Source organism: Elephantulus edwardii, unplaced genomic scaffold, assembly GCF_000299155.1.
Source record: "Elephantulus edwardii isolate Elephantulus edwardi_28Jun2011 unplaced genomic scaffold, EleEdw1.0 scaffold00045, whole genome shotgun sequence".
Classification (NCBI taxonomy): domain Eukaryota; kingdom Metazoa; phylum Chordata; class Mammalia; order Macroscelidea; family Macroscelididae; genus Elephantulus; species Elephantulus edwardii.
In genome coordinates this window covers 328,530-354,393 of record NW_006399795.1, presented here as the reverse complement: position 1 = coordinate 354,393, position 25,864 = coordinate 328,530, and the positions used below count along the sequence as shown (strand labels likewise).

General features: G+C 38.1%; 1 protein-coding gene and 1 pseudogene across 1 annotated transcript in view; one reads left to right on the top strand and one right to left on the bottom strand.

Annotated features, from left to right (window-relative positions):
• The window catches only part of VPS13D (vacuolar protein sorting 13 homolog D (S. cerevisiae)), a 424,616-nt gene that overhangs the window by 131,973 nt on the left and 266,779 nt on the right, over positions 1 to 25,864 (top strand). Inside the window, exons 39-47 of the mRNA XM_006885745.1 lie at positions 1,549 to 1,671; positions 4,608 to 4,682; positions 11,505 to 11,610; positions 13,582 to 13,734; positions 16,787 to 16,922; positions 18,304 to 18,351; positions 22,260 to 22,410; positions 22,605 to 22,815; positions 23,869 to 24,116. Of these exons, the coding sequence (XP_006885807.1) occupies positions 1,549 to 1,671; positions 4,608 to 4,682; positions 11,505 to 11,610; positions 13,582 to 13,734; positions 16,787 to 16,922; positions 18,304 to 18,351; positions 22,260 to 22,410; positions 22,605 to 22,815; positions 23,869 to 24,116 (1,251 nt within the window). The remainder of the gene's footprint in view (positions 1 to 1,548; positions 1,672 to 4,607; positions 4,683 to 11,504; positions 11,611 to 13,581; positions 13,735 to 16,786; positions 16,923 to 18,303; positions 18,352 to 22,259; positions 22,411 to 22,604; positions 22,816 to 23,868; positions 24,117 to 25,864) is intronic.
• Positions 5,856 to 7,862, bottom strand: LOC102851799 (annotated as a pseudogene).

Here is a 25,864-nt window from a genome sequence, read left to right as displayed (position 1 = left end):
TGCACCTTAGTCTCTATAGAGACACCATTGCTCTTCAGTACTTTGGAGAGGCCCCTAACAGCAGACTTTCCCATGGCAATACGTCTTTTAATTTCCTGACTACTGGTGCCAAGAGTGTTGACTGTGGAGCCAAGCAAACTAAAGCTGTGAACAATCTCAATCTCTTTACCATCCATCCTGATGCTGCCAATTGGTCCAGTGGTGATTTATGGTAATATTGTAATTATCTCTGAGTGAGAACACATATTGTTGCAAGCCTGAATTTTCTTCAGTGTATGTGTTATGTTGAAGCTAAATATTGGAACTAACATTTATTTCATTCCTTTTTGTTGGAGTAAGGTAGAAAAAATATATAGTGAGATGAGACTATAATTTTGTTAGTACAATAAGATTTTAAATTTAATACATTCATTTGCCTATATAAAAATATCACTAGTTTAAAAGCATATTTATCTTATTATCATTCTAAATTACATTATTTTTGACTCCTGCATTCCCACATGTGCTAATCTGCATTTTACACAAAGTTGTTGTAGTACTTTGAGAAGCTGCAACAAGCAAGAGCTTCCTTCAAACGAAAGGGCTCTTCTTGCTATTTTTGATGTACATTTGTCTATTTAAAAATAGCTTACAAAAAGTGTCCTGATTAGTGGTGGAACAGGTTCTTGTTTGTTTTACTTTTCAATTTTGCATGCTTTGTGCTGAGATGAAACTCAGACTTGCTGTGAACTGTATTTAAATGCTCTTTCTGTTGTTAAATATTGAGACTGATTACTCGCACCTAAGAAATTTATGTTTCAATAGCATGATACTTTAAATGCATGTTAAAATTCATCTTACAGGTATGATACATTATGAACCCACTATTCCTATCATAAGTCTCCTCCTAAATAAGAGTTGTCATCTAGATTTCAATTCTTCAGTTTACTTGGCTTCCTAATTGTCTTCTTTGCCTCCATACCCTCTCCCTTACCATGGTATACCAAGTTCTTTACAAATCAATCCATTATCTTTCTGCACTACTTTGTTATGTCCATTCCTCAACATAAGGTCATACCTGAATACTCAGTTTTCTCTTTGTATCTCTTTATATCTTGTTGTCTTTTGCTCTGCCTAGAATGTCACTTTACCCCAGTCACATTGATAAACTTAACTCTATTCCTTCAAGGTCCGAAACAAAGTTCCCCATCTCTGAACTTTGATGTTATTCCTCCCCTTCTCTAATTCTTCATCCAAACACACACCTCTACCAAGGCAGAATACATTTCCCTCTCTCTCTGTTCCCACAAAATTAGTTTATATCTGCTTTAACTGAACCTTTCACTTTTTAGTGAAATGAAAGTCTTGTTGAAATGGTTGTTTTGTTTACATCAGTCTCAACAAGTGTAAAGTTCTCTAATGCAGACTCTTTCTTAAAACTTAGCCTATTGCTTAGTACACAGTGAGGCACTCAATAAAAACTTATGCTGAACTGAAGTGATTTTATATATATTCTCAATCTTTTACACTTCTGTTTTTAACATTTTTTGAATTTTTATTTCTTCTTAGACCAGTATATAAGCACCAAAGAATCATGGATGGCAGATTACTGTAAACAGGACAAGGATATAGATTCAGCCAAATCAGAAGACTGGATGGGCTCTTCAGTAGATCCACCATGCTTTGGACAAAGTAAGACTCTTCTTTACATGTATATAATGAACTTACAGTGGTGCAGTATTTCACTGAAAAATACAAAGAAGGCTGTCATTCTTCATGGAAAAATGGTGTTCCATAGTTGGATTCTGATCTTTCCAAGACAAGCTATTTTAGTATGAGCTATTAAATTTTTAATATTGGCTATAACTCCACCCATGTGGGGGATAGAGAATGTATACCAGAGAATTCTTTAGTTCTTGTTACATTGCATTTGAAGGAGTACTTCTGACAGTGTAGAGGATCAGCTATTGGTGGGTTTGTATTTTCCTTAGCTAAGCATTAGCCTTTCCAATTTATTAGGTTTTTGACTGTTTAAAGTTTCATTTCAGCCTTCTAAATTTAGGGTGAGAGATAGTTTGTATATTTACTTGTAAAGAGGGAAGATTACAGGCTCCCATGGGGAAAATTTTTTAAAGGGAGGCCCTGTATTGTGCATAAAGCATAAAAGAATTGAATACCCAGCTCCTTGAAGAAAAAGGAGTTGTTTGTTCTCGTTAATGATGTTTTCTTTCCTTGTTTAATGCCTTGTCACAAGCTCTGTTTTCCTTGGAGCTGGGGAGATTGTGATGGACAGCTGCATAACCCTTAGTTGATCCACATGCCATTGTCATCCAAATTCAACGCAGCCCAGCTCTTTCAGTGTGGTTTCTTTTGGGAGACTTGGCTAGACTTCACATACCTCATGAATACTTAAACATTCCATCTGGTCTGCAAACGTGTCATGGGAAGTTGGGTTTTCTTAGTGTATGAAATATTTAAAGTAGTTTATCTCTTGGAGTGTATAAATGTACTTTCTATTGGCTTTGTACTTCCATGAGAGACAAAGACATAGCAGTTTTGCTGAATCTCTGTATTCCCAAGTTTCTGCTTCTGAGTCTCAAGGTTGTTGTGTTAGGAGCCAGGATGTTTCAGACACCATCAGCTTCAATTCTGCTTGCTCCTTTAGCCTTCCCAAGCTGTGTGTCAAAAAATATAACATAGTCTATACAGAATGCTCTAAATAAGCTCTTGCAGCATGTAATGTGTTTGTGAAAGTGTGCTTCTAAAGAACATTGTTTATACAGGAGTATATTAAATCCAGAGGCAGGGTAAACACTATAAAGGCCTAATCTTCAGGGTTCTAATGAAAGATTTCTTTTGTTTCTCTCTCTCTCTCTCTAATTATTTTGGTTTGCTTACAGAGTTCATATTTTATTGTTTTTCTTCTTTTTTCTTTCTTTCTTGCTTATTAATAAGCTATCTTATCCATACCAGTGCTAAGTTGTAAAGCTTTATTTTTACTTAAAAACTTTTTTTTCTTTTTTCTTTTTTTTTTATTTATTTCAATGAACATCTACAGAGATTTTGGAATTCCATTCATTCTTTGTTGCACTTAATTTTACTTAAAAACCCTTACTGTTACTTAGGTTTATAAAGATTGAATACATCTTTTTAATTCAATATAACTTAATATCCAAGCCTTTTTTCTGACTGGAAATTTCTAAGAGATTGCATAGCAAAAAGGATTATATTCTTTTAATAGACCTACTCAAGTGATTGTTGAGTATATGTTTTGAAAATCATAGGTCTGAATTTGGTGAATGAGAGCTGATCATATACTTCCCCCCCACTTTATTTTTATTTTGTAGTGGTTTACATAAAAAAATTATTCATGACTGTTTAGTCATATTGATCTTTATTCAGGCCAGCTTAAAATATGAACTCTTAGAATGTAAATTTTAATATGAAATTCAGCCTCAGGAAGCTGCTGATTTCTTTTTTACTCTTTATTTAACAGAGGAAAAACCCCATGTCTTCATTTTTGACATAATAGCCTTATTCAGTGAGGGCTGCGATTCCACAGGTGAACCTGGGTGACATGGCACCTTACTAAATTTTAATTTTAGGCTACAAGGAAACTTTATTCAAAATCTCTCCAAATTTTCCAAGAACTTCCTCTTTTAATTTAAAATTTAACAGTATTATGCAATACTTCTTTATTAAAAGTTGTTTATATGTAAAGTTGCACTAACTCTTTGCATTCCACTGCTTGCCTTTTTCAGTTCTGAGGCCTGTAATATCCACTACATTTGTATTGATTAACTTTTAAATTTATCCATGCCATTTAAGAAGACATATGCTTTAAATGAAAACTTTTCTATGTCATCTAGTATTTATCGTTTTAGTCAGGAGAATGCTCTGACTTATTTCTCCTTATGTTGTTGTTGTTGATTGCCATCGAGGTGAGATTGAGTTATAGTGACTCTTATGAACAAAAGACCTAATGCCTTTCCATAGCTGTCGTCGTTTCTCCAAGTTCATAGAGTTTCTAGAGGCATATGGTTTAGGAAGTGGATGCCACTCCTGATTCCCAACCTGTTTTACAACTGGGAGCTCCATCAAACATTGTCCACAATGGGAAACCATTATGGTATTTGATATCCCCATGGCACAAGGTTCAGCATCACAGCAAACCCAGGCTACCTCATACAGCACATTGACAAAGAGTGATGTGCAAAGTGGAAGAATGTTCCTCCAGACATAATAGCACTAGTCTCATTTAGCAGTGGTTAAGTGTTGTTGAGTCGAGTACGACTCAGAGTAAGCTTTGCAAAAAGACCTGAACTGAACTCTCTTCTATAGTTAACATCATTTCTGTACAATTATAAGAGAGTTTGTATTCTCCTTCTACAGGTGTAATAAAGGCTTGCTACTTTGATAAAGCTTCCACTGTAAAGACTAGCACAAAAAATGTTTTCTTTGTCAAGTATATTCTTAGCTCTTAGCAATCACTGAAGGGAATGAGCCTATAATTGCATGATGCTTGCTATTTTTATTATGTACTCTATTTGTGCTTGTGTTGTAGAGATGAGTCTTCTTATACACTGCATATATTCTTAACCTCTAACTTTGTCTCTCCTGTCTACCAGGCCTCCCCCTTGTCTACCTTAGAACTAGGAGTACAGCCAGTCTGACTAACCTAGAACACCAGATCTATGCTAGAGGTACAGTATAGCCAAGCGAGGTCTTGCTTAATTTTTCCTGTTTTAAGAACTTATATTTTGATATTATGTGACTTGGAGCTGAAAGGAATATACCCAATTGTGAGTATTTTACTGTAGTAAAAGGAAAGAATGTTTCCAAACAATGAATAAGATGACATCTTACAGCAGAAGTAAGTTATGTGCTAACTCCAACTATTTGTCCTCCATCTCCCTTAACCTTCAATGGAAATGGAATAATCTTCACAGCATCTGATGTAAAAATATCAGGTCTCTTATATTGAATTGCAAGTGTTGCAAGTCTGTGATTATAGAACACGTGTGTTCTTACAAAGCTTTATGAATATGAGCGATAAAGATCAAGGGTAGAACTGAGAAGATATCCTACTAAATAATTGTTTAGACCCAACCTATATTTCTTTAGGATTGAATTTAGATGCTTAGAAGACAGAATGAAAATGTTCTTTATTTCTGTATGTGATCCTTTTGGTTTCCTTTACTATTACTATTTTACTAGTAAGTTAAAGAAGAACAAAATCACCATGAACATGAAAGGAATTAGAAACTCAAGATGATCATTCCTCCATTGGTTTTAAGAGATGTGATTTAATTTGAATGATTTTTGTATATACTTGGCTTTACCAGATCCTGGGTCATAGTTTGCTTTATTTTGAAAAGGCTATTTGGGAGAACAAAAAGTCTATTTGAGTTTCATCTACCACTACCAAGAGTACTCACATACACACACTCATTGACCTCGAGTTAGAATCAACTCATAACTGACCCACTAGCTGATTTCCAAGATTGTCAGTTGCACAGGAGTTGATTGTCATCTACTCCCTCAAAGCCACTGTCACCTTTGAGTTAACAGTGTGACTTCTAAACACCAGAGCTCCCTACCAAGAGTATAGGACATGTGGACTGTGCTGTTTTTGTTTTTCTTGGAAGATTTTTGTTTTTTTGAGAAGAGGGTGTCACGTTTATTAGGGGTGAGGAACCCCTCTCTGCACTACTAGCTAAGCTGAGCGATCCACTGTCCATGGCACAGGGTGTCGCATGGACGAGCGTGGACAGCCGCCTGTGTGACCCTCTTCTGCAGGCCACAGGTCGGCTGCCTGCCTCCTCTTCTTCCTCCCCAGACATTTGCTGGAGGGGCTGCTTGGCTGGTGGGTGGGCTCAATCGGAGTCCATGGCGAACAGCTGGATGTCCTGCGGGTTCCAGTACAGGCCTGCGGCCGAGTTGTACATCAGGGACCAGACGTAGGGGATAAAGAACTCCTCCGGCTGCTCCTCTTCCACGTACTTGAATTTCAGCTCTGGAAATTTCTTTAGTCTGTCTTTGGGCAGTGCGACGATACCTTGCTTGATGATTTCCAGGACCCGTTCCATCGACAGCTCAGCTCCTCCTTGTAGTAACCTTGAGCTAAAGAAGGTGATCACCAGATCAATATTTTGCATTATATCCTGAAATGAAGGGTAAGTTTGAAATTGTTCGAAGAGGTCTCGTTTGTAAAGCAGTGCATACACCAAGTTCGGGTTGTGGTGAAGAGAATTTGTGAGGCAGGAATTGATAATCTCCAGCATCATTCGAATCACTTCTTCAATGACATTCAGGTCTTGTGCATAATCTGGTAGAGGGACATCATTCGAACCCAGTGAGCCTCGCAGTGACTGTGTGGCTTGTTCCAAAACCTTGCTGTGTTTTTTGGACAGCAAAGAAAACAAACTGATGATTCTCTGGGCAGCATACTGGTGGAGGGAGCGAAACTGTGCTGACATATTTGCTAAGGCAGCCAGACAATTGGTGTGAAGATACTTGTCTCTTGTCCTTGTCATGTTGTACTGAATGGTTCTTATTACAGCCAGTATTAGGAGACTCCCCAATGAAATTTCAGTTAAAACACGTTCTGAATACCAAGTAATATTTTTTAAGATCACTTCATGAATGGATCTATTGAAGCCATCATCTTCTGTAAGAATCAACAATATTATAAGAGCCATATACACATGGTGTGAATTCCTTTCTTCAACATGATACAGGATCTCAAGGATTGGCAAAACAAGATTTTCCATATCTGTCCGCGCCAACATGTACGTTCTAATATTACTGTTTTGATGGAGTAATGTATACAAGAGGAGAGTTGCCTGGTCAGATGTCTGCTGTTCACAGAGCGCTGTGTACAAACTATTAAAGTTAATCTGGAAAGTATGTGGAATTGACGTGGGAAAAGGACTGCTATCTTGTGTGTTCTTAAAGTACATGATGGCCTGTCTGTAGGGATTCGGCACCTCCGGCGCATCCGTCAGGTTGGCTAACACCAGGAGAAGCAGGAGACTCTGGTTGGCCAGAGGCGAGGACAGCTCTGACGTTTGCTGCTTGCTGCCCACGCCGCCTAATGTGAAGACTGTCCAGAGCCCAGTTGCTACTCCCGATGCGAGTCCATACAGCAGTCCTCCTGCATCTGACGGCTGGGAGAGAACGTGGGCTCCTGGAGGAGGGGGTTTTTCTTGTCTGATGAAGTTATACAATAAAGTTTTCACAAGCTTGCTCGTATAGGAAAGACATCGACCCTGCATCAAATATTTGTGGCTGATGTTTTACCGTAAAACTTCTTTGTGGTAGAGTTAGCAGGAAAGAAAAACCACCATTGTTGATATAGCTTCTAATGATATTTCATAGGTAATATCTAAGAGTGGAACATCAGTGATTAACTGCATCAAACAGCAGATCAATTCTTCCAGGAGATCCTCTGAGTCAGAACTGTAACTGCCAGGAGATTTTTCTTCGTAAGTAAAATGAAGCTGTAATTCCTCCTCAGACATCTCACAGATGAACACTTTCAGCAAACAGCAAATAATAAACAGAGCATTATGTGTCTGCCAAATGAAGAGGTGGTTCTCACATTCTGCTGAAAGTTTGAGTTCTTTGGTTCAGCAGAGGAAGACTTTAATCAGTGCAGCAAGGTTTCCTGTTCGAGGATTATTCTCAACTAAAGACTTGCAGACTGAAATGGTTGCCTCCTCCAAGAGCTTCAGATCTGCACTGCTTGTTGGTGCAGGGAAAGAAAATGAGAGAAGCTGATTCCAGAAAGGATCATTTTCAGAGACAGATTCTATGCCTGATGACTTCTTCAAATATTCATTTTTCGAAAGGTCGCTGATTCTGCTGCTGTTTGATCCCATCTTTTAATGTGGTAGACAGCTTGTCTTTAAGCCTTCATTTCTTCAAAGCAACCTGTGTCCGCTGGCGGGGGACCCGCTCCCGGCCCCATGATGGGGCGGCCAGGAGCAGCAGGGGATCAGCGCACGCCGGCTCAGGCCTCCATGTTTCCACGCCTCCGCGACTCCAGCTGCTCCACCTCTGACCGGAAGATTTTTTTAATAGGATGGATGTTGGAGGGAGAGCTCACGTAGAAAACCCACCACTGACTCTTCATTTGTTTGTAGATTGATATACTTTCAAGATTTTCAGTATCTGTTACTTAATCTTTCATTTTTGTTTAGCTGAAGAAGACCCTTAAGTAGTTTACCTTTATTCACATGACCAGCTATTGGTAAAACCAGCTTTAATCTATTTCTTACGATATACTCACATTTCTGTGTTGATCATAAATCAAACTGGTCCTTTCTGATTAGATTGAGCCACATCTATAGGATGAAAACACTATTTCTAATGGCCAAATAACTCTGTAAAAAAAATCAGAAGAGATTGAAATTTCCTAATATGAAGCCAAACTTGACATGAAGGGCTTTAGGTTCTCTCAGCCCATAAAGAAATGAGATGGATTTTCTGAGGCCACCAGGGACTGCTGTTCTCCTTGACGGCCTTGCGGATTTTTATCTCTGATGCTATACCAAAAGCAAGTCCACAGTTTGAATCCTGGTGCAGGAGCTGTCAGATTTAGCCTCTGATGTAGAACCTGGATTTGTGTGCAGTTGTGCATTTTTGTCCTTGGAGAAGCAGGTTAATAAAGTCTGTGCTGGTCTGGCTCATCACCATAAGAGCTTAGGACCTGAGAAGTATGCATGCCTTTGCTGTTTAATTCCAAAGTAGTGGACCTGTAAATATCTTTATATGGATTCCCAGCACTTGATGCTGTATTACACGCTGATCAAAGCCTCTTACCACCTGTTCTTTCTAAATCTAATTTGCAAATGGAAATTTACAGTCTGGCTCACAGTGGGATATGCAAGCACATCTGGCGTCTTTTCCTCCGGGGTCCTTTATCTACTATAATAAAGCAGCTCTCACAGCACTCATGGAGTGGGAGCCACCTTTCAAATTGCCACAGTAAATGCTGTTTACCCTTCAGGCAGCTCTTAAATTTTTTACTCCCCCTCTGCTCTTGTCAGCAACCTTACAGCTACTCCTTAATTTTCTACTTGATGAACATTTATTTCTTTCTTTTTTCTTTTATAGAGAAACCATCCTTGGGAGTACGAGAGGCCATTAGGGTATGCAATCCGTGTATATTAGGTGAAGATTGTCTTTCAGAAGTATTTAGGGTACCTTTAAGTAATAGACAACAAAATAGTGGTGTAATATTGTAGACTGATTAGTTATTTAGTGTATATTTTATTTCTCAGACTCCCCTGAGTTGTGGTCTCTCAAAATAGAACTTAACCTTCACCTGAAACTACTTGTTTTGCAGTATTTGTCATGCTAACTCCTAAAAACCTTCAAAGAGATGCTTTTTTAAAGACAGTGGTAATTACTATACTGACTTTTACGATCCTACCTTGGCTCTTACTCTAGAAGTAGTAATGGACTGTTTGCCATCTTGCTCTTGGCTGGCAGATAAATTTAATTTTCCTCTAGTCATCTTTTCAGTCAGCCTTTGCTGTCACATCTAGATGTCATTTTTGCCATGGGCGCTGACCTTAGGTTCTCTTTGTTTTAAACAGATCCAAACCTATTGTCATCAACGATAGTGACCCTGTAGGACAGAATAGAGCTGCTCTATAGTGTTTCCAGGACTGTAAATCTTTATAGAAAAAGACTACTACATGTTTCTCCTGGGGAGTTACTGATGAATTCAAATTGTTAACCTTTCAGTTAGCAACCAGCTGTGTAACCACTGAACCACCAATGCTCCTTTTGTACTTTAAATATGGGCACATAATACCTTTGGGCTGCACTCTGTGTTGAGTAGACATGTGGCATGAGCATGCCTCCAGGAGGCTTCCCTGCGATGGATTGCTGTGGTCTCTGTGGCTTTTGCTGCTTTTACTTTTCATGGTACTGGAGGAGATTCAGGCTCTGGTTAAGAGGAGTGGGTTCTGCTCTTCCCATGGAATAGTGGTTCTGAGCCAGACCACAGTGCACGGGCAATGGTGCCCAGAGAGGACTCCCGAGGCAGCCTTTTGGCCTCATAAGGCTCTGATTTCTTGTAGTGTTTATAGACAGTACAGTTTTCTACCATTTCATGACTTACAGTCATGTAATGAGCAGTGTTTCTTGCCAGTTTTCCCAATTAGAAGCTCTTTTGTGCAAAGAAGCTTTTATCCTCCTTTTGTAGCCTCTTTAATACCCATTATAGCAGATGGTATACGGAAATGAAGTAAATTTTAATAAAAAATTTTGTCATAGTATAACTCTGATTTTCCAGGAAGGATTAAAGGAAAATTACTAAACCCCAAAATCCCACCCCACATACTTACCTGGCTGGGGAGATAAACATGATCACAGAGGAGGTTTTCCCAGGGCAAGGCTTATACATTGCACTCCGGATATGCTGACCCCTGCAATTTCCCCAAATGTGGAAAGCTCAGCTACATAATTTGTGGTAGTAGGGAACAGCATTTGTGCTGTCTCCTAAAAGGAAAAAACAAAAGCCCACCCAAAAACTTTTAGAGAACAGGAAAGAATCTTTATTTTGCTTTATTATAATTGAGCTTCAAAAAACCTAACTTACTGCTGTCAAGTCAGAACTGACTTATCATAGTTCACTCTCCATTGGGCTTTTGAGTCTTAATTACAATAGGAGGAGATTGGTCCATCTTTCTCCCATTGAAGCAATGGTGAACTTGAATCACCAGAAAGGCTCAGCCCTTGGGTTACCAGTACAACTCCCTATAGATTATACTGTCATGTCCTATCGGAGCTCAGTTAGGCTTGTGTGTGTGTGTGTGTGTGTGTGTGTGTATATGACTGAAGAGGAAGGTTTGTTCAAAGAAACATGTTTGTTTAAATTAAAACATTTTAAACATATTTAAAGGGAGCTCTGGGGGCCTAGTGGTAAGAAGCTGCGCTGTAATCCTGCACATGGTTCAGATTTACCAGCTGCTCTGCGGGAGAAGGATGGGAAGCCTCCTCTTGTGCAATTAACTGCCTCTGAAAACTCAGCGGAGTGATGGGTTCGCTCTGACTCAAGAGTATACAACAACAACAGCACAATATTTTTAAAAAATATATGTTGTGTATCTTGTCCTCATTTGGTTTACCTATTTATTTTGAATATATATTGTTGGGAGCAGTATTGGAAAAATCTTTACTATTTTTTCCATTTCTGTTTCTTATATGAGTCAGATCATGGCATCTGATTTAAGTTAGATTCTGGAGGATAGGACCCGTGAGAAGAATGGGATAGTCAAGGACAGAGGTCTTCAAATATCACAGCCAGTGTTGAGGGTGGGACTAAGTTGTCTTCTATCAGGCAGCAATTAAATGGTGCTTCAGACACACCTGTGGCCATGTTCCATTCCTCTACCTTCAGCCCCTTCTGCACAAGAGCACTCGTGAGCTTTGTCTCTAGGTATGGGGAAACTCTTCTTTATCATTCAAATATAAACATGTGCTAATAGACTTCTTCTCTTTGTTCCTAGCAGAGATGAAAACTCCCAAGCGGAGGCAGCCCTTTGTCCCTTTTGCTCTCAGGAATCACACAGGATGCACTTTGTGGTTTGCCACCTTGACCACCACACCCACCAGGTAAGGAGCTCCCAACTTGTTCATTCTGATCCATCTCTGCTATCAGAGCCTCCTATATCCAGGAACAGCAGAGCAAGAGTTGTGTTTGAATCAATAATATTACTGTAATTTAGGATGATGGTTCCATGGTTCTATGTTAAATCTATAGGCAGAGAAGTAGGTCTTAAGTCTGAGATAGCAAAATTATGATCTTGACCCTAAAATTATTTATATTGAAAGCAAAAGCCAAGCAAACTTAGTATATGAATAAATAGTAGGAAGTATGAGTAGAAAAGTTTCTGCTGTAGCTCGTTAGTCTTTTTTCTTTTTTTTAAAGATTTCATCATTTTCTTTAAGTAATGGAATATGATTATTTAAACCAAACATATTTTTCCCGTTCCTTTTCCAAGACTGCTTTGAAACATATCCCCCCAAATGTTTCCACAGGTCCTCCAAAACTAAAACACACTTTAACTCAGATGGAATTGAGTGGAGTGTAGAGAACAAATAGGAACTTACTAAGCCAAGTGAGAACTTGTCTAACAACTTTCTACCATTTAGACTTTTGCTCAACTTTTCAAATATGTGCTAATCTTCCCAGTTTAGGTAATAAAATATATGAAATTAAGTAACAGAATCCAAAGCCATATTTCTCCTACAACAAGTATATGTATATGTAATAATGTTCTAAAGGAGAATAATTGTTTTTTTCAAACTTAGTTTTCTTTTTTAGCTTTATTTTATTGTGGTTCCATTGAAAATTTGCAAAAAAATTGGGTTTTCATTCATTCATTGTTGCACATTTTCCTCCATGCCCTCTTCCTTCCCCCTCTCCAGTTAACTTTTTAAAATTTGTATTTTTTTTCCCTTTGTTGTATATTTTCTTCCCTTTCTCCCTTCCCCTACCCCACCCAGCAGTGCATCCCTTATTCCAGATTATTGTCATATGTATACTGCCTAGTCATCTATTCCTTTTGGGCAGTTCTTCCCCTCACTTGTTCTACTGCATTGTTCGTTATCCATCCACTCTTTTCTCATTCTCTACCCACCCAACTTCCCATCGTTCCTATTTTATGACAATATTTATACAATATTTGTCCTTTTGTGACTGAGATGTTTCAGTCATCATATATCCTCTAGGCTCCCCCATGTTGTATAATGCTTTATGAGTTTATTGTTTTTCAGTGCTGCATAATACTCCATTGTGTGACTGTACCATAGTTTTCTATCCATTCGTTTGTTGTGGGGCATTTGTGTTGCTTCCATCTCTTTGCTATTTTGAATAAAGCAGCAGGGAAAACCGGTACGCATACATGTGTTTGAGTCATGGCTCTGATTTCTTTTGGGTGTACTCCTAGTAGTGGAATTGCTGGGTCAAATGATATGTCTTATTTTCAACTTTTTGAGAAAGTGCCAGACTGATTTCCATTGTGGCTATGTCATTTTACACTACCACCAGAGTTTCCGTTTCTCTGTAACCACTCCAGCCTTTGTTCTTCTGTTGAACTTTGTTATTGTTGCTGGGGTCAGCCTTACTTAAACCACTTGCCATGGCCATTCTTCCTTTTAGCAACTCACTGGATAGAGTAGGACTGCCATCACATCTTTCTCTTACAGTGCTGCTTATAGTTTTGAATTGGCAACCTTTAGATTAACAGCCAAGCACTTAACCACTATGCCAGCAGGGTCCCGACATGTCATTTAGATCTGTTAAGTTCTGGATGCTCCTTTTTACATAGTACCCTCTTTCCTAAACTCTTGTTGCTGGTGGTGAGTGATTCTTTTAGAGTAACTTTCATCTATTTGTAAAGTTTCCATTAGAGTGTATTGACAATCAAGGTAACATGAGCTCCTGACTTTGTAGATTATCCTTTGTAGACAGATTATATGGCCTTTTTGCAATTTCAGGATGAGATCAGCTTCCAGCCCAAGGGACTATGTAAGAGTCAAGGAACAAGAAGGATGAGCTAATGCTGTCTGATTTGGTTCTAGAGCTGCACTATCTCACAGTGGGAGTCCAGGACTAGTTCCAGAAGAGAATGGAACATTTTTTGATGATGGCCACAATGTTAGTGAATGGCGAGAAGTCCTCACAGGGGAAGAAATACCCTTTGAATTTGAAGCAAGAGGAAAGCTAAGACATAGGTAATGCATGGTTTACTTTTTACTTAAAAAAAAAAATTACAGTGGTCAAAAAGTGATGACAAGTTAGGGGTCCATCAACAAATAATTGAATTAATAAAATGTGCTGTAAAATACAATGGAATATTATTTAGCCACAGTAAGTTCTAATATATGCTGCGGCATGGAAAGAGTCTGAAAACATTATGCTAAGTAAAATATGTCGGATCCAAACTAACAATTATTATTTTATATGAAATAGGCAAATTTATAGACAGAAAGTATATTCAGGGTTATCAGGGGCTTAGGTAGTAAGGAAGAAGGAACGGAAAGTTAATACTTAATGGTTATAGATTTGTTGTGTTGGATGATGAAAAAGTTGGAGAAGTAGATAATGGTGATGGTTACAACATTGTAAATTTAATTAGTGCCACTGAATTGTTCACTTACAAATAGTACTTAAAATAACAAATTTCATGTTACATTTTTATTATAAAATATAAAAGATTGTCCTTGGAGTTTTAACTGTTCACTTAATAATTTTAAGGTTTTATTTTTGAAAGATATTTTGAAAACCTGTATTCCTTTTGAAAATTTAAATACTTTCTTGATATCTTGGTAATATGTTTCTTTCCATTAATTTTCCCTTTATTTAACATGACATGTGTTTTACATCATTTTATTTAAGTGTACATAGGTTTTAATTCTTGATCTAGTTTTCAATGATGCAGTGATGTCATTTATTTCTAAATGATTCCTATATACATACTTTCAGTATGCATACAATTTCAGAATGTAAATCCAGTAATAATAAGATGTTCTGATTCCAGAGGGAGAATAATAATTTATTTAGGGAAACTACTAGCTGATGAGAACCCTAAGGACAGAGAACTGTAGCAAATGTTGAGTGAAGGTTATATCTGATCATTCAGAGATTATAAAGTGTCCTCTTATTTGCAAACATTTTGAAATGGAAGTACTACCCAGTGGATAGTGAATGGGTTAACAAAACATAAAGCAAACCATCACCATTGAGCAGATGCCAACTCATAGTGACTCCTATAGAACATGGTAAAACTGTACCATAGGGTTTCCAAGATTATGATCTTATGCAAGCAGATCTCTTTATCCCATGGTGGGTATGAACTGCCAGCCTTCTGGTTAGCAGCTGATTGCTTAACCACTGTACCACCTAGCATCCTTTAGTGAGTAGGTCTAGTATTTTAATAAGGTAAGATTTCAGTATTTTGAATGTGGTAGATGGTGAAGAGATTGAGATTGTTCACAGCTTTAGTCTGCTTGGCTCCACAATCAATACTCTTGGCATCAGCAGCCAAGAAATTAGAAGACATATTGCCTTGGGAAGGTCTGCTGTCAGAGACCTCTCCAAAGTACTGAAGAACAGTGATGTCAGTCTGGAGACTAAGGTGCACTTGATACAGGCCATGGTCTTTACAATCACTTGCTGTGCATCAGAGGGTTGGACAGTGACTTGGGATGATTATAGGAAAATTGATGCCTTTGAGCTGTGGTGTTGGAGAAAAGTATTGAATATACCATGGATGCTAAGAGAACAAGCAGATTTGTCCTGAGAGGGTTAAACCAGGCTGCTCCTGGAGGCAAGGATTCTGAAGCTTTGTCTGACATAAGTTGGACATGTTGCAGGGAGAGACCAGTCCTTAGAGAGAGACGTCATGCTTGGGAGGGTGGAGGGACAACGTAGGAGAAGAAGACCCTCAAAAAGATAGATTGATTCGGTGACTGGCGTACTGGGGGTAGGTGAATCAGATTGGCACAAGATAGAGCAGGGCTTAGGGCTGTTGTACATAGGGTTATTATGAGTCGCAGGCAACTCTACAACACATAGCAACAACAACGACAACAACATTTGTTTTCAAGCTGACCTGAAATTTAAGAGATTGACTCCAGCCTTGCATAGTCATTATGCTTGTAATACATTAAGTCATTGTGCGCAAACCGGTTTCAAGCCAGACACTTTGTCCTTTTGTGTATTTTCATACCAGTACATAACACCCTTCATGGCAACAATACTAGCACAAAACCCTAGGGGTGTTCCTGGGGGAGAAAAATTTTATGAAATATCACCATGTTGGACACAGCTACCTGGAAATAATCTCAAAATTTCTAGAAATGGTGAACATTTTCTTGTTCTTTTACAAAGATCTTGGAGCGCTAACAATAGAACAGTTGGCAGTATTTCTTGATTAGCCTGTGTCATAAAGGGTTTGACCTCTCTGTCACTTCTGCTTTTTACTTTCTATGTTTTGTAACCCATTTCAAGTTCTGGTGTTCAGTTTGCATTTATCAAATTAAATGTTTTCTCTGGCTTTCCCCCCACAACTTTGACACAATGAACCCCATTCCCTGCCTCCCTCTCCCCTTCCTGTCAGCATCAAATCCAGTTCCCTGTTTCAGGCTTCTGGCTTGAATTAGGCAAAATCTAAAATAGAATTAAATGTGCAATTTCCTCCTGTTCCTCCTGTTCTGCCCACTGCCTTCTGTTCCAATTTTGGCTGAGCACTTCAGCCCTAAAACTCTGAGGGCTCTGTCTCAAACCCGTCTACAGTCATGTGGGGCTGAAGCCAAACACTAGATGTGGTTCTGAGAGAAGTAGGCTATTCAACAAAGGAACCAAGAAGAAATGTTGTTTTATGCATTTCCAAGGGTGTGGTTACATGATTCATTTGCCAGCACAACATTTTTACTATCCCATTGAAATGATTTTAGCTGATGTCATTGTTTTATAGAGACTGGTGTGGGAGCTGGGAGAGGAGAGACATAGGGAAGTGCATAAGATTTGCATGTTTTTTGCAAAGGGAGGGTAAATATCTCTGCATTCTTATTCAACCTTACCCAAGCTTTACAAACCTTCCAGTCTTTATTGTCAGAGCAAAACCCAGATAAAATGAGTCTCTTAATTTCTTTCACATTATGTCACCTAAAGGTTTAGCCAACTGATTTTAATATCATAATAAATCATATTGGAAACTTTGCTTGTACTTGCTTCCCTTCTTGAGAGTATGCTTAATGTCACTTTTTGTATTTTACCAAATAGACACACCCATGACCTACGGATTCATCAGCTGCAAGTGAGAGTAAATGGCTGGGAGCAAGTGAGCCCAGTGTCTGTGGACAAAGTTGGAACCTTTTTCCGATATGCAGCACCAGATAAGAATTCATCTTCTTCTACGGTGTGTAACTGTAGAATGAGTATCTAATGACACCATTGTGCTCTAGCCACAGCCTTAAAGTCGGGTTGTAAGACAATTAAATATATGATAGCCTTATTTTAGCAAAAGATTTTTGTTTTTTATTCCACCTAAGTTTACAATTAGGAGTCCTACTAAGTGAATGGTTAAGTGTTTGGCTAATTACTGAAATGTCAGTAGTTCCAACCGACAGGTGAACAATGTGGCAGTCTGTTTCTGTAAAGATAGCCTTGGAAAACTGATGAAATAGTTCTATCCTATTCTGTCAGGTCACTATGACATTGAACTAACTTGATGACAATGGGATTTGAGATTATTTCATTTCGACCACTGGCACTGATACGAAGATAAGCTAGTCAGTGGTTCATTTCAGTGGCAAAACAGTTACAGATCCATTTCCCAATTGGTCTACGAAGCTCATTTGATTTTATTTCATAAATAAAGTATAATAATCATTGTTCTTTCTTTCTGCATTGTCAACTTTATATTTCTTAAAAGCCTGTTCCTTGAACCTTTTCTGTGTCCCCAAATTCTCAGTGGCACAAAGACAGGATTTCCCTATAACTTTGGATCACATACCTTTGCCCTAACTTCCCCTAACTTGCATCTTAAGAGTCTGTGGACCAACTTGGGCAAAGATGCAGGTGGCATCCCTGACTGGTATGTGCCATGGAGGCTGGTATCCAGACTGATATAGCCACTGTAGGTGCTCTTGTCTAATCCTCATTTATTTGTCATAAGTTAATTGTACTCATTTTGAGTGGTCTGTGACAAGAAAGGAATGATCTACCAGAGCTATTGCTACTTTCCTCATGAGAAATATGCTTGGAAAGTACTGTTCGGAGTATTCATTTTCTTTTTTGTCTCCAGTGGCTGATGTTTCTGGGGGAGAAAAAAACCTGCTTACTGACTCTTAATTTTTCTGCCTCAAATACATATCTGCAATGAAAGGATAATTCCCTATAGACACCTTTCTAGCTTATTGAAATTTTGAATAGATTAAATGGTTATAAAGTAAATACAATATTATTTATTAATTGGAAGCAGGAGTGGCATCCACTTCCTAAACAACATGCCTCTGGAAACTCTATGAACTTTGATAAATGATGATAGTTATAGAAAGGCTTCAGGCCTTTTGTTCATAGGGTCACTCTGAGTTGTGCTCAACTAGACAGCAATCAACAACAACAACAATAATATTATTTACCCATATCTCAAAGGGAACATGTTTTATCTTGATCATAGACAATGCTTTACCTAAGAGTGTTTACTACATCACCCTTTCAAGAAAGTAGTCATTGAACTTAGTGATGTCTGTTATCTCAGGCCTGTACTGACTCCAAACTTTTGCAATTTTTCTTAGATTGGCAGTCCAAGCAGCAGAACAAATATTATACATCCCCAGGTTTATGTGAGTATGATTTCTCTGTTATTTATATTTACCAAATATATATAGTATGCCTAGACCATACACTGATACATATTTGTTTATTCTTTGATGGCAAATATGTATGTAACCAAACATTTGTCATTTTGATCTGTCCTACTTGATGATCAGAGGACTTTATGTTATGTGTTATTGAAGTTTACCTCTCCTCATTTTGATTATTGATGGTCTTCATTTTATAAGAATTTGTAAGAAAATGGTTTTCACCTGTTGGTATGTGCAAATGAGTGTTACAGGAAATGAGAACAGAGGCAAATGCTACTGTCCAAAGTTTTCTATTCTTTCTAAATTCAAATACATAAGACAATTACTGCAAAACTATATGCATTTCAGAGGTTTGAGTCTAAAGGTCATAAAAGTAAGAATGGAGGATGTTAAAGATTGTTTCCCATTGGAATTTTGAAAATCCTCAGGTGATGATCTTAAAAATCCTTACTCAGGGTTTTGCTTACAACTTCTCTCTGATGGTAGTTGGTTTCAGAATGTGAAATTTTTGGCAGTTTTAGAGGCAAGAGTATTAAGATGTAAAATTATTATTATTGAGCCTTGACTTTATAACACTCAGTAGAAGCTTGAACTTTAATGATATTTGTGCTCAGGATTGATTCCCTCTGAAAACTCCTGAAAATTAGTTTCCCTTTCATTTGGGTTTCCTGGAAGTCTTGGTTCAAAACGTGGAGCTCTTCATTTTGTTGTTTTATTAGGTTGGTTTTCCACACACTGTTTATTTTAATAAAAAGTTGGCTATAGAAAAAAGTAATTTGTATGAAGTCATTTATTTCTCCAGTATAAAAGGGTTGTCAGTATGTCCTGGACACTCGTTCTAAGAATAATAATTTTAGAAACTTTCTCTTTGGTCTGATTAGTATGGAATTTTATACTTTAAAAAAAAATTTTTGGCATATTGCAGTAGCACAAATGTGTGCATTTAGTGTGTGAATGAACATATGGAAAGAGGAAAGTAGTGGCTGCAACCCAAGACCAAAAATAAATAATTTCCCTCCTTTATATTGAGTTTCTGAGCCTCGGTGCCCTGTTTATAAAAGAGTGATTATAGAACAGAACTTAGAACGAGTTGTCAAGAAAGAGAAGCTTGTTTTTAAAGTTCTTTGAAATACAACTGTTGGTTTTTCTAAAGGCATGCCATTTAATAATGTCTAGTCCTATAGAATACATTTTATGACATTTATAGAGAGGAAGAGAAGATATTTGTTCCTATTAAGGGAAACTAAATACAGAGCACTCTTTATTCTACACTCTAGTTTTTACAAAGATACATTTTAATCTTAAAAGATGGTCTTCTGTTTTTCTGTTTATATATATGATCAATATCCAGCCCATTATTAGTGTCCAAAGAGTTTTTTTTCTTGCTTTAATAGTAATCTGGGAGATGAAAAGCACAGAAAGGAGATAATTTAATGTTTTGCAAAATTCTGCCTAAATGTTCCTGTCTTTTCATTTGTGTTGAGTCATTGTTATAATAGTCTTCAGTAGAATTAAAAACAAACAAAAAAACCCAAGCCCTGTTCACTAGCCCCATATAAGGGCTGATACTTAGGAACCCAGGGGCATTCTGACAGAAGGAAAACCTCCAAGTTTTCTTATTAAATGGCAGGAAGTTTGAAAGATTTGATGGGCTGTTATCACAGGCTTGGGTAAAGTTCATGATAATGTATCTAGTGGTCCAGGACTATTTTTATTTGTGATACACCTTAAGCTTTCACATCTGTGTAGGTGTGATATTTTGAAATAGAAATGTTTAGAATTGAATATTTTAAATAGCATGAATGTACAGAATGTTTACTACCATTAAAATTGAGTGATTTCAAGGTTTAATGACTGTAAACACTGCATGATTCAAAATCAAGAAAGGAGTGCATCAGGGATGCCTCCTGTCCCCGTACCTTTTCAAACTATGTGGAACAGATCATCTGGGAAGCAGGGCTTTATGAAGAGAAGTGTGGCATCAAGATTGGAGGGACATTCATTAACAACTATGATAGGTAGATGACACAAACTTGCTTGCTGAAACTGGAGAAGACCTGAAGCACTTGCTGCAAAAGGTCAAGGACTGTAGTCCTCAACATGGATTGAACCTTAACATCAATAAGACAGAGATTCTTACCACTGGGCCAATTGGCAGCACCATAATAGATGGAGAAGAGATTGAGGTTGTTAGCAATTACAGCTTGCTTGAATCCACATTCAACACTCTACTGGCAGTCAGGAAATCAAATGACGAATTACATTGGGAAAATCTGCTGTCATGGACCTCTCTAGAGTGCTGAAGAGCAACGATGTCAATCTAGATATAAATCCAGGCCATGGTTTTCTCAATTACTTGTTATGCTTCAGAAAGTTGGACATTGCATAGGGATTTGATTCTTATGCACTGTCCAACTTTCTAAAACTTCTCCAACAGGGTGAAAAGGGAAGCCATAGACTGGGAAAAAATATTTGGTAATGACATGTCAGATAAGACACTTCTATCTAGAATTTATAAAATACTCAGGCACCACAACAAGATATAGGTAAACAACCAAATTAAAAAGTGGGCACAAGATATGAACATACACTTCAACAAAAAGCCAAAAACCATATTCACCACCCAAGCAGATATATGCACACCCATGTTTATTGCAGCTTTGTTCACAAAGCAGAGTGGGAAACACCTTAAGGGCCTGTCAACAAATGAATGGATAGAGAAGCTGTGGTATATTCACACAATGAAATACTACACTGCATTGAAAAACAAGGAACTCATGAAATATTATACAAAATGGGTGACCCTGGAGGACATTATGCTGAGTGAAATATCTCAGTCACAAAAGGACAAATACTGTGTGGTGCCACTGTTGTAAAATGAGACTGACATCGGGGTTGAGGGGAGCCTGAAAAGGATGGGATAAATTATGTATACTGCATTGAAGCAGATGGGGAGAGAACTGTTTAAAAGGGATATGTGATTAGGTATTGTCATGACAGGAGTCCAGAACGAAGGCTGCGTAGTGGAGTGGGCTTGGGGGGAGGGATTGTATAACAATGCAAGAATTTTTCTTTCACTTTTCAAAGAGAAGAGTGAACTGGTGGGGAGGTTGGGCAGGGAGAAAAGTACAACAATGAATGAATGGAAATCCAAAGTCTCTGCAAATTTTTATGAAAATTAATAATAATTTCAAAAAAATAAAGTTGGACAGTGACTAAGAATGACAGAAGAAAAATAGATGTCTTAGAGTTGTGGTTCTGGAGAAGAGTCTTGAACATACCATGAACTGCCAGGAAAACAAATAGGTCTGTTTTGGACAGGGTGATACCAAGTGTCTCCTTGGAGGCTAGGATTTTGAAGCTCTGCCTCACTTATTTTTGGGCACATGGCCAGGAGAGTTCGGTCCTTGGAGAAGGACATCATGTTCAGAAGGGTGAACAGACTGTGCAGGAAAGGGAGACTCTGCATGAGATGGATTGATACAGTAACTGGGGTGATGGGGGTTGGTGTGTCAGAATTAGTGAGATTGGCTCAGGGTAGGGAAGGGTTCAGAGCTGCTGGTTGCTATGCATGACAGGTGACTTAACTAATAACAATCTGTGACAGGTTTTGAAGCAGGAGTGGCATCCACTTCCTAACCAACTTGCCTTTGGAAACTCTATGAACTTTGATAAGTGTTGATAGTTGTAGCGGCTTTTTGTTCATATGGTTACTATGAGTCGTGCTCCACTCCAAGGCAATCAACAACAACAAAAATCATTCCATGAGAGGTCTATAGTAGTAATAAGGCATTTTTACTTAGGCATTCTGCTTGGTATTGGTGGATTTTGCATGTTTTTCCCCCCTGAATGCATATCTATGCTCCTATTTTTTCTCTTTTTCATAGTTCTCATCTCTCCCACCTGTCCGGGTGGTCTTTGCAGTGACTATGGAAGGCAGTGCTCGGAAAGTGATCACTGTTCGCTCAGCCCTAATTGTAAGGAACAGACTTGAGATACCGATGGAACTAAGACTGGACAGCCCATCAGCTCCAGACAGTAAGTCTTGAGTGACTAGATTATATTAAGAGCTTGACAAACTTTTGCTGACTACTGTCAGGGCCCTTTTCCACAGTGGGTATCTTCTGAAATAGTTTGTGCATGTAGTCTGGTTTTTTTTTTATTCCTGAGCTCTGGAATCTTCTGGGGCAAGGGTCATTGCCATATAGTGCTAACTATTATTTCTGTGGCAGAGCCAGTGGTACTTCCAGCCATCATGCCAGGTGATGCATTTGCTGTGCCTTTACACCTCACTTCTTGGCGACTACAAGCTCGACCCAAAGGATTGGGTGTTTTTTTTTGTAAAGCTCCCATTCACTGGACCAATGTATTGAAGCCCACGGAGGTTAGTAGCAGCAAACGAGAGTGCCACTCCATGGACACAGAAAAAAGTAGATTCTTTAGGTATGTAATGGCATGTAAATGTTGCTCTCCCTCTCTTTTTTTTTTTCCAGGATGGCTTTATTAGCATTCTTTCCCTAATAGCCCTTAGTGATTTAGAATGTTTTTGCTTTATAGATAATCTCAGAAAAATAGTTTCAGGGGTTCATCTAGTCTCCAGAGTACTAGATATTCTGGGTTTCATGACAATTTGAAATTCTGTTTTTTATTTTTCACCTTTTGATAAAGATTCTTGTGCATATTTATCATCAGAATGTTTGGTAGTAGCTAGGCACCAATCAGTGTTTCTGATCTCATGGTAGAAGAGACAGGTTTTCTTGAAGACAATTAGCCAAAATTCCATTTCTGCTTTCTTTTCAAAACTATTATTCTTTCTCTGTTACGCCAGGTGAATAGAGGCCAATTGTTATACCTTGGATGATTACATTGAAGTTTTTATTCTGAAAAATCTTTGAGCAGAAGAAACCAGATACAAAAATAGTCCATACTGCAAGTTATATGTATTTGTAATTCAGATTGAAAAACCCCCAAACCACTCAAACTCATTGCTATTGAATCAGAACTGATTCATATCTGGCCCAAGTATGTTTTCTGAGGCTGTACATCACATAAGAGAAGATTGCCTACCTTTCTTCCTCATAGAAGCTGGTGCATTTGAACTGCCTGCCTTAGGATTGGCAGTACAACTCTCTCCCATCTAGGCCACCAAGAGCAAAAATGTATCTATAGTGATAAATATCATGGCGTGGTTGCTTGAGTGAGAGAATATAGATTGGAAACGGAACTTGAGAGAACTCTCTAGGATTAAGAAATAATTCTGTTATTTGTTTGGATAGTGATTATAAAGGTATATGTTCTTATTCAACATAAAACTTCATTTTCAGTCTGTGCTTTTTATTGCATATTATATCTTAATAAATGCATATTGATTAAAACTTAAAAATTTCTTCCTGAATTATTGGACTGTTTTGGTGTTATGCTTTTTCATACAAAGCTAGAGAGAAAAATATTTTTATTAAACTAATGGTTTTTGCACCATTTTATCTTTCTTTGTAGGTTTTGTGTGGCTATAAAGAAAGAGAATTATCCAGACTACATGCCCTCAAACATATTTTCTGACAGCGCAAAACAAATTTTCAGACAGCCTGGGCATACCATTTATCTCCTGCCAACTGTGGTAATTTGCAACTTGCTACCTTGTGAACTTGATTTTTATGTTAAAGGAATGCCAATTAATGGAACACTGAAACCTGGCAAAGAGGCAGCTCTCCACACGGCTGATACATCTCAGAACATTGAACTGGGTAAGGAACTAATCAAATGATTGTACTATTGCTGTGAAAATAATATTTCATAATGTAATATGCAGGGATCTTGGAGAAATTGTGGTGTATATTAATATCTCAATAAACTATCTGAGAGGAATTTATGCCATTTTAAAAATCAAAGAAAATTATGGTTATTATTGTTGTTCTATATTGTCATTGACCCTCTGGTGGGTTTTCAGAGACAGGTAATTGACAGGAGAAGATTTCCCATCTTTCTCCCAAAGACCAGCTGGTGACCCCGAACCGTGTGCCTTTGGGATTGTAGTGCAGCTTCTTGCCACTAGGCCCTTGGGATCAAATGCCATAATGGCTGTCCATGGTGGACAGTGTTTAGTGGAACTGCCAGTTTAAGACAGCTTTGGAAGCAGGAGAGGCATTCACTTCCTAAACTACATGCCTCTGAAAACTCTATGAACTTGGAGAAATGATGATAATTATAGAAAGGCTTCAGGCCTTTTGTTTGTAGGGTCACTATAAGTCATGCTCGACTCAGTGGCAATAAACAATAAGAAAATTATGTAAAGACAAAACTGAATAAATTAGCAAGATTCACGGAGGAAGCACTCATCAAGTTTTTTTTTCTTATGTTGCTTACTCATTGTGTGACTGTAGGAAGTAATTTAACCTTTTAAACTGTGCTTTTTCCTAGCTCTGCTGTTGTTAGATGCCAAGGGTTGATTTTAACTCAGAGCCACCTGATGTATAAAATAGAAATGCTTCTTAGAGTTTTGGAAACTAGATATCTAGGCCTGTTTTCTGAGTTGCTCTGGGTGGTTTGAATTACCAGTCATTCAAGCCGTAAACTGCCCAATGAGCGAAATCATATGTTCTTCTTTCTCTTTTCAGGGAAGGAAAAGGAAATCTACTAAGTGAGCACAAGCACATGCCATTCTCTGGTGGTTATGCCAAGCACTTCACATACACGCACTTATGTAATCTTTCCAGTAAATAGAGAATTGTCTGATGCAATAATTGAGGCAATTTTCAATTGTCGGGATTAGTGAAGTCAGAGTTGTTGTTTGCCATTGAGTAGGAACCTACTCAGAGCTGACCCTCCAGCCAGTTTTCAGAGACAATATATTGCACAGGCAGAGATTGCTTATCCTCTTTAGAATCATTATTATATTTGGAGCATTCAAAGCAGAGGCATTCTGGGAGTTTGGCAGGAAGTATGTTTTTTGTTTTTTTTTTAAATTTTTTATTTTATTTTATTATTTGTGTGTGTGTGTGTACTGTCAAATCAGATCTGACTGGTACAGGAGGAGATTGTCCCTCCTTCCCCGGCAGAGCATCTGATGGATTCAAACTGTGTGCCTCTGGATTGCAGTGCAGCTTCTTGCCACTAGGCCATCAGAGCTCCCCGGGAAGTATGTTTCTTAAAGAGTATTGTATGGCATTGCGTCAGTTCTGAATTGCAGCTACCCTGTGTGACACATAAGACTCTCTGGTTTACTTCTTATTTAGTCTCATTCTAGCTAAAAGAAAATGGCCATTCTAATGAGTTAAAAACAAAACAGAAATGTAGTTGATTTTAAAAGAAACTAAGGCCACTATAGTTTGGCTATGGAATATTTCGAGAAAATATGGTAAGGACCAGGGCAACATCTGTTATCTGAAATACTTCAGTTGGTATACCATCTATTCCTGGGGCCTTATTTTTTGCTATTTCCTTCAAAGCAGCTTGAACTTCTTCCTTCATCACCATAGGCTCTTGCTCATATGTT